A 9,257-nucleotide genomic window follows, 5' to 3' on the forward strand; every position below is an offset into this window, starting at 1 on the left:
AACACCCATGGAAGAACTTTCGCCTACAGGAAACGCCAAACTAATTAAGTAAAAAAATACCATACCATATTCGAACGGATAAGAATTACCTGTTAGGCTAAAATTACAGAGAGCATAACTTCTCCCTCGATTCCAAGTTAATTGAAATCCAAAGCAAAGTAAAACTATGTATAATGCCCAGATTTGCTACTTAAGACCTATATATGCTGACAAAGAAAATATCATTCTTTGTGCTCTATTTATTACATATAGAATAGTAGAAAAAAATATTTGATTCAGAATTAACTGGTTCAGAATTACAAGATCTTACACAAAGTAAATATCATTCTTTGTGTAATCAAACTATTTGATTCAGAATTACAAGATCATAGGCATTTAATTACAGAACCAATCTGGTTGTGTTGACTATTACTCCCTCCGTATGAAAATACAAGACATTTTTGCAATTCAATTGAACTGAAGAATACGTCTTATATTTTGGTACCGAGGAGTATATCTGATCACTTTTGCAACCAAGATCTTCCTAATATACTTTTGCAACCAAGATCTTCCAGATATAAGCACACACACTTTAAACCAGATCCGCACACCAAATGAAACAACCATTTCTCCCTTTTTCATTCTTCTAGAAATCCAGCAATGGAATTATGATATAAACTGCTCTGTTACCTTTAGATGTAGGGTCCTCCATGAATTAACTACAAAAGAACGACAAGAGAAAATAATTAGATTTTAGTACATGTCATCTCCAAACCTGCATAAAGCATGAAAATTATTAATTGTACCCAAGAAAAATGTGGGAACATCCTGAACTAAGTAGTAATTAACTATAAATCTAACACCTGGAAGGGTTCTGGTTATATAAAAAGTTACACTCTTATACAATGAGAGCAGATGGGAGCGGGTTTCACATTACATATTTCAGTGGCACGAGAATTATGCAACAAACTGAAACTCTTAAGTAGGTAACTGGGCATAGAGTGCATGAAATAAGAAAGACACATGGCCTTCATTAGTATTCATATATTTCGTGTGTATTTGTTGCATATGAATTGGGTATATTATTTCCGGCTCTAAGATAAAAACCTATTAAGGATAAGTCATAAGGACGAAAACGAAATGTCATAAATTACTGTTTAGGATATGCAACTTACGGCAGAGAATTATTTCAACTACCAAGTTTGGTTCCAGTTCCATCCTGCAGCACGAGAAGAGGCAAACAAAAATTGCGTATCAGTAACCATGTGAGAGAGTAGGTATACTTTTTTAAGATTAAACATTATAACAATAACATCAATGACTTTTAATGCATCCCACATTTCTTGTGCTGACAATTGATCTGTGTTTATTCCCAATAACACGTTATAGTTAAGAAACTGATCTAATTAGTTGAACATGTGTCCCCTTTGCACACAATCACAAATTCACAATATAGTAAAACCGCAGCAGGCAACACCACGTTAACAAACAGCTGATTTGATTTTGAATCATCTCTACTGAAAATACCATGCAGGTATGCACCAGGTCATAAGCCAATCTTCCTACTGTAAACAAACTCCTCCTCCTCCCTGGGCCTCTTGCTCGTCATGCGTGAGGCCGTGCAGCTCATCGAGCTCTTCTCCTGCACATACAGTTTAAGCTTCAGTTCAGACAACATGTCGAGTTCACATGTGCAGAGTACATACAAGTGGGTACAGGCTCTTGGGGATCTTGTTCGGACGAGGAAGAGGGCGGCCCCTGTTGAGTATCTCTATCCTCCTCTCACCACAAAGCAAAACTCCAAAAAACACAGAAAAAGGGAGGGACCAAAAAATTCTCACTCACTGAAGTCTCTTAGCTAATTATTAGAGAAACTAAAAAAGGCCCAAAGGAGATGTCCATTAAAACACAAGCACGTACCCCCCCCCCCCCCCCCCCCCCCCCCCCCCCCCCCCCCCCCCCCCCCCCCACCACCACCACCACCCCTCCCCTACAGGCTACAGGATCTTTGTCACCACGGTAGAGTTTAACCACCAAATTCGAGATGTATTGACGTGGTTCCTCTACGGCTAGGACGTCAGACCTGCACGAAGTGTTTTTTACGTGACTCCACTTCGATGCAGAGTTTGGACCACCGATCGCCTTTAAGGAAAGGGTTGGCTAAATTGTGGCCTTTGTCAGTTTTATAAGAGCCGAATACAACCACTCGTCTTCTTTTCAAATGTCTCAGCGCGTATTTGGCCTAATTCACATGGACATCGAGTTTTAGCACATTTTCCTCTCGTCACACATTATTCATGCCTGTGTGTTGGGAGTTATGGACCGAAAGAAGTCTGCCGGTTATCAGGATTATTACTTTTTTTTGAAAGACAGCAGGAGAGCTGCTGTGATTCCATTAAGAAGAAGAAAGGCCGATGGCCGAAAACAACGTCAGGTCGGAGACCAAGTGAGAAAAATAAAAATACAACCGTTGTTGGCTTTGCCATACAACATCGCGACGAGTTTATAAATAGTGCTCAGCCTGGGTCAAATGGGATTGGGCATCCAGCGAGTTTCCAGATTGCTGCTTCATCCCTAATTCGGTTGACCAGCGTTGGCAGCGGTAGTTCTTGCTGGTGGAAAATTCGTCGGTTTCGCTCGAGCCAAAATTCCCAGCAGATTAGCATTGCCAGCGCCTGCGTACCTCTTCTACGCGTTGTATCAGTGTCCTGGGGTGTAAGCTCTTGTAGCCATTCATGGAGCGTTGCATCCACGCTCCACTGAGAAGACTTAAAAGAAGGAATGTTTGCAGTCGTGGCCATATAGTCCCAGACTCGTCTGGACCATGAGCACTCTGAGAATAGGTGTGCGGCCGTTTCAAGGCAGCGCATGCAGAGAGGGCAAAAATAGTTATTGTCCCAACCTCTCAACAATAGCACGTCCGCCGTAAGAATCTTGCGCTGCAAGGCCATCCATAGGAAGATCTTGCATTTGGCAGGAGCCCATCCACGCCAGACACTGTTGTATATAGGAGATTTGATCATTCCTTCAAACTGGAGGAGGTAGGCCGATCTGGCGGAGTAAGCACCATCATTTGTTAACTTCCAGGTAATGTGGTCTTCTACAAGTGGGTTAAGCTCTGTATGGTCAAGCAAACTAGATAGGTTGATGAGTTCTTGGATCATATCATCTTTCCAGTTTCGCTCCAGATCATGCAGCCAATTGTTCGTTGATAGTGCGTCATAGACAGTGCGTTCTTTTCGAGAGGCCGCGCTGAATAGAGCGGGAGCAATGTCCCTGGGCACCATGCCATTCAGTCAGGCATCTTTCCAAAAAAGCGCAGTCTTCCCATCTCCAATTGTCACTCTCGTAGCACTTGCAAATAGCGCGAAGTCTTCGTCGTCACAGGGTCCGTACGTGCCAATTATTGGGATCTTAGCAGCGGTCCATCTTAGCCAAATCCATCTCATCCGGAGAGCTCGTGCGAATTTTTCCATGTCCTGGAGTCCAAGGCTTCCTAAGTGTTTCGGGCGACATACCATATCCCAGCGCACTCTGCATTGGCCACCATTGCATTTCTCCTCAGCGCACCAGAACCAAGCCCGTGTTCGCTGAGCGAACCATTTTAGAAGCCATTTTGGGGGTTTTTGCGAAGAGAACATGTACACTGGCAAGGACTGTAGGACTGCTCTTGCAAGAAGTAATCTGTCCCCTTTAGACATCAGCTTTCCCTTCCAACCAGCCATCCTGGAATCGAGCTTGGTCATTATGTTGATGTAGTGAATCTTCTGAAGTTTTCTAATGGATAGAGTCACCCCGAGGAAGGTACAGGGGAACGTGCCCGTGGGCACGCCCAGCGGCAGCAGCACGTGCTCCAGGTCCACTTCATCGCAACGTATTGGCAAGGCAACACTCTTTGCGAAATTAGTCCACAGACCTGTTACCTTTTGGAAGATGTCCAGAATGTGTCTCACCATCCTCATATCATCCTGCGAAGGGTTGACAAAGAGCGCCAGGTCATCCGCATATAATGAGGTTCTCATTGTGGCCGCTCGCCCTCGCAGCTTCGAGAGCAGCCCATGCTCGGTTGCCAGGTCAAAAATTCGGTGCAAGGGCTCCATTGCGAGGATGAATAGGAAAGGGGACAGCGGGTCACCCTGGCGAGCGCCGCACTTGTGCCAAATTCTTACTGATGGTATGCCATTAACCATAACCATAGAAGAAGAGGATGATAAGATAAGGGCAATCCATTCACGCCATCGCGCCCCAAATCCCATGGCTCGTAGGCAGTCCAAAATGTAAGGCCAGGAAATGGAGTCAAAGGCCTTCGCCAGATCGAGCTTTAGCAGTATCGCCGGGAGATGAGCCCGGTGGAAGTGCTTCGCAAGGTGTTGGACATAGATGAAGTTTTCCTGGATGCAACGATCATTAATGAACGCGCTCTGGCATTTAGAGATGAGAGCTGGCAGCCACGGTGCTAATCTTCTTGAGAGGACCTTCATGATGATCTTCATAAGACTGTGAATTAAGCTGATGGGACGGTAGTCGCCGATCCCCATCGGGTCCTTCTTCTTTGGAATCAGTACAATCAGCGCATCATTTATCTTATGGAGCGATCGAGCATTGAGATTGAACAGTCGCTGGAAGACACACAGAAGGTCGTCTTTGATTGTGTCCCAACAAACACGGTAAAATGCTCCCGAGAACCCATCGGGCCCCGGAGCTTTGTCCGCTGGCATGTCCCAGATCGCCTCCTTTATTTCCTCCAAGGAAAAATTTTGTTCTAGATCTTGCAGATTTGTTGGGTTAAATTTGAGGAAATCCCAACAGAATGCCGATGATGTTTCACTCGGAGTGCCCAGAACCGTCCTGAAATGCTATGCCCTCCTGGTCACTAAGCAGCACACCATTGGAGTTTAGCATGGAGTGGATAGCATTCCTCTTTGCCCGAGAATTAGCCTTGATGAAGAACATCTTGGAACTGGACATAGAATCCTTTAGCCAAGATACTTTAACTCTTTGGCGTTGCTTAATTCTGAGCAGGACTGCAAGGCCAAGACATCGAGACTTCAGAAGTGAACGAATTGCTGACTCATGATTAGTCAAGGATCTCTCATCTTGAGCAGATTCTAATCGCAGAATAAGCTCCTGCGCTGCCGCGAACAGGAGTTGTAGGTTTCCAATTTTTGTCCTGCTCCAGACAGTAAGCGCACGCGCAATGGTCCTAAGCTTAATATTAAACGAGCTAATCGGATCATTAGATCCTTGCACACTATTCCAAGCCACAGTCACCACCTCCTGGAACCCATGGATGTGTTGCCAATATAACTCAAACTGGAACCTTCTCTGTTTTTTTATCATCCCCTCATTCACTAGGAGCAGCGGGCAATGATCCGAAATGGAAGAAGACTGAGGGAGAAGTTTAGCTGCCCGAAATTTGAGCTCCCAATCCACAGTGCAGAATGCACGGTCCAGACGGACCAACGTTGGCGGAGATTGTTCGTTGGACCAAGTGTACCGCCGTCCGATCAGGTCAACCTCGGCGGAGATTGTTCGTCAGACTTGAGGTGTGCAGGGCATTCCGAAAGCGAAGCATCCATCGCCGATCCACGTTAGGATTGTTCTTGTCTGCCGCCGAGGTTATGAGGTTAAAGTCGCCTAAGACTAGCCATGGGGTGCTTACTGAATTAGCTATCTCCTGCAGCTCTAACAGGAAGCTGGCTCTCCTTTGATCATCATGAGGTCCATACACAGTGGAGATTGTCCATGGGCATCCATACAGAGGTTTAACAAGGGCCGTGATGGAGAATTCCTTAAGCACTACATCAGAGATGGTGTGCCTCCTCTTGTACCTTGGGCAGGCAGCGCAACTGCGCCTTGAAGCAACGTTCCCCCTAGCTCCTTCCTGTCCTCCTCAGAAAAGGAGCACATGGACATCCCAAGGTCCCCAAAGGAGCTGAATACAGCCTCGGTAGATGCGTGCCAAGCTGCAGTGGCGGACTCACAACCCAGCCCGTGGTTCTGTCCAGAAGCAGCAGAGGGGAAAGGTTGGAGTGTCGCTGCAAGTAAGGCGCAGCACCGCTTGCCTCACCGATCTCAAAGTTCTTCCAGCAGCCTGAAACAGCTAAGCCTGAAGGCAGCCCTGGCACCGAAGCAGCATGCGTGAAGGAGGGGGCTTGGAACTGCAGTTGTGGGGAGGCCATCGAGACAGGCGCATCACGGGCAGCAGAGAGAGCAGGCTGGTCTCCCCGCACTGGACTAACTGGTTGGGCCGAACAGCGTGCCGCAGAACGGTGGACAGAGCCAGCCGGGACGGCGGAGTAGGAGCCTGAAGATGCCTGCCGGCGGGGGGAGGGCGGAGGGCTCGGATGGCTTGCGAGCGGGCGGGGGTGGTGGCTGGGGGAGGGAAGCAGAGCAAGTACGCGCAAAGTGGCCAATGCCCTTGCACCGGATGCAGCGGAGAGGTTCACGGCAGTCAGCAAGGCGATGGCGCTTTGACAGGCAGCGAAAACATTTGCCGCGGAGTCTAGCCTTAAACGCGAGATGCTGCTTCAAAGCCATGGGATCAGAGGGCGGAGCACGCCGGCCCTGTCGCCCCTGCCGCGGATCTCCCAAAACGGGGGCCTGCGGATTGCGCTTCTCCTTCCTGGAGCGCACTTGTTGCCATCCAAGGGAGCTATCCTCGGCAGCAGCATCGCCGGATCCAGTAGCAGGCTGCTGCCCAGCCGCGGCAGGCAGAGCGGCATCAGGCAGCAACCCACCCTCTGGTGCCACAATAATGGAATGGAGGCGAGGCGCGGCGCAGCAACCCACCGAGGAGGGCGCAACCCACCGAGGAGGGCGCAGCCCAACCGTCAGGCGCGACGATCAGCGAGCGCAGCCTGGGCTGTGCGGCCGGAGCCGAAGCAGGGCAAGATTCCACTGCCGCGGGCGGGATACGGCTTTGAATCGTACCCAAAATGGTGGCCGAGGGGAGATCTGGAGAGGGGATCTCCACCAGGTCCGCATCTTTACGCAGGCAAGGGGACGCCGAGGATAGGCCGGCCGGCGGGGATGCCAGTAGCTGCAGGAGAGATGCAGCATCGGCAGGGGAGCGGTGGTTGGGGCTTGAAGGTGGATCTTGGGCTCCGGCCGCCGTGGATCTTGTTCTCGCGGAGGAGAGGGGTGGGTGCATAGCGAGGCGAAAATCATCAGGATTATTACTGGTTACTAATAAAATTCGAATTGAACTGGCAGGGGGGTGCCATGCGCAGTTGGTGCAGTCACGAGTGTACGTGCCTCAACTGCCCGCGCCAAGCGCCGCCCTCGACTTGGCGGCGACATCCTCCAGCGCCCGGCGGGACGAACCATCCGGCGACCACGCGCGTGCCGCCGCTCGCTGCAGGTCCTCGGCCCGGCGCCGCACGACGAGTCCATTCTCCCCCTCCATGAGCTCGTTCACCGCGGCCGCGACTTCCTCGCGCGCCACGGCGCCGCCGTCCTCTCGCGCCCTCGGCCGCAGCGCCACCCCGAGGGCCCCTTCCAGCAGAGCGGCGTTCATCCTCTGCTCCGCGTAAAGCGGCCACGCGACCATCGGCACGCCGGACGCCGCGCTCTCCAGCGCCGAGTTCCACCCGCAGTGCGACACGAAGATCGCCGTCGCCGGGTGGGACAGGACGCGCACCTGCGGCACCCAGGCCGGCACGGCGAGGCCCCTGCCCCTCGTCCTCTCCAGGAAGCCCTCGGGAAGCCACGCCAACGGGTCGTCGTCGTCGTCGCCGGTCCCGAAGACACACGTGCGGCCATCCAGGCTCGGCATCCGCACCACCCAGAGGAACCTCTGGCTGCTCGCCTCTAGCCCGGCGGCGAGCTCGGCCGTCTGCTCCACAGACAGCGCTCCGCCGCTTCCGAACGCGACGTACACCACCGACCTTGCCGGCTGGCGGTCCAGCCACTCTAGGATGGCCGACGCGCCGGTTTCCTCGTCGGAGTTTGACCGGACGAACGGCCCCACGGGGAACGCCGGTGGGAACGTGCCTTGCTCCGCCGCCTGCCTGAACTCTTCCACCATGGCAGGTTCCATCTCGTAGAAGGTGTTCATCAACAAACCGTCGGCACGGCGGTATCGCCGGCCTCCCCGGAGCAGTTGCGCGTAAGCCAGCCCGTTACAGTCGCGATACGGGACCGGAAGCTCTGCGCGGCGCAGCGACAAGCCCCCGGGGATCTCGAGAGGCTCCGGGAGGTTGCGGTATTCGCCAGGGGCCGCGTCGTCGTGGAGCTCCACGATGCGGCGCATCAGGTAGATCATGGTGAGGCTGCTGGGGACGAAGACGTAGCACGGGACGCCGAGCTCGACGGCGAGGGGCAGCGCCGCGGAGCAGAAGAAATCCGGCACCAGCGCGGCGAGCGGGGTGGTGGAGCCCATGGAGCGGAGCAGGGTGCCGAGGCTTGGGAGGGAGCGCTGAATAAGCTCCACGAGCAGGCTGCCGCGGAGGGCGTCGGCGGGGAGGTCGTCGATCTTGACGGCAGGGAGCGCAACGGTGGAGACGGAGTCAAGGATGCCGCTGGGGAGGGCTTCTGAGTCGGAGAGGCCGCTGAAGGTGACGATCGTGGCTGCGAAGCCGTGGTGCTCCACGAGCCGCCGCGCAAGCTCGGCCAGCGGTATGAGGTGGCCGGCGCCGGGACTGGCCAGCAGCACGACGTGCGGCCTCGCCGCGGATGGGGCTGGCGCGGAGCCGGCGTTCGTGAACGACCCCATCGTTAGTACTACTTAGTAGCACCGGTGGCAAGATGTGAGCGACCGGTTTGTTAATCACACAAGCATCTGGTCTAGTTAAACATGAGCCGCATGTGATGTGCATGTAATTATACTTAGCGAACAAAGGAACAAAGGGGCTCCCAAGGCATCAACAAATAATTTGAAATTTCACCTTAAACAAATGGTTTAAGAAAAAGTAAAAAAAACTGATTTTTTTTTGAAACAAACTTGATCTAGTGTTACAGTCCCTCTTGTCCTTTTTACTCCGCATATTAAATTTGTGTCAAGTCAAACTTTATAAACTTTGACCAAATTTGTATTAAAAAATATCAACATTTACAATACCAAATATATATACTACACTTCATAATGAATCTAACAATATTGATTTGGCATTGTGAATGTCGATATATTTTTCTATAAGTTTGGTCAAAATAGAGATATTTTGACTTCAGACAAAACTTATATAAGACTAAAAAGGACTGAATGGTGTACTTGTATAAAAGGTCCCCGCGAAGGAATAACTTCAGTCGACTTCGGGGCAAAAAAAGGAAACAAAATT

The 9,257-nt window shown here is 51.3% G+C and overlaps 1 protein-coding gene across 2 annotated transcripts; it reads right to left on the reverse strand.

Moving 5' to 3' along the window:
* Positions 1-254: 254 nt before the first annotated feature.
* On the reverse strand, positions 255-8,848 carry LOC125550477 (hydroquinone glucosyltransferase-like). Of its 2 annotated transcripts, none has more exons than XM_048713479.1 (4): positions 6,913-8,848; positions 1,522-1,621; positions 1,155-1,198; positions 255-698 (listed from the first exon to the last, which is right to left on the reverse strand). In XM_048713479.1, exon 1 carries the CDS (start codon positions 8,693-8,695, stop codon positions 7,238-7,240), a length of 1,458 nt encoding a protein of 485 aa, XP_048569436.1. In that variant the 5' UTR covers positions 8,696-8,848; the 3' UTR covers positions 255-698; positions 1,155-1,198; positions 1,522-1,621; positions 6,913-7,237. The 2 variants fall into 2 exon arrangements, with proteins under 2 accessions (XP_048569436.1, XP_048569435.1); XM_048713478.1 differs by having other exon boundaries at positions 1,507-1,621.
* Between the last annotated feature and the right edge of the window lie 409 nt (positions 8,849-9,257).

The sequence above is a fragment of the Triticum urartu genome, chromosome 4 (genome assembly GCF_003073215.2).
Source record: "Triticum urartu cultivar G1812 chromosome 4, Tu2.1, whole genome shotgun sequence".
Taxonomy (NCBI): domain Eukaryota; kingdom Viridiplantae; phylum Streptophyta; class Magnoliopsida; order Poales; family Poaceae; genus Triticum; species Triticum urartu.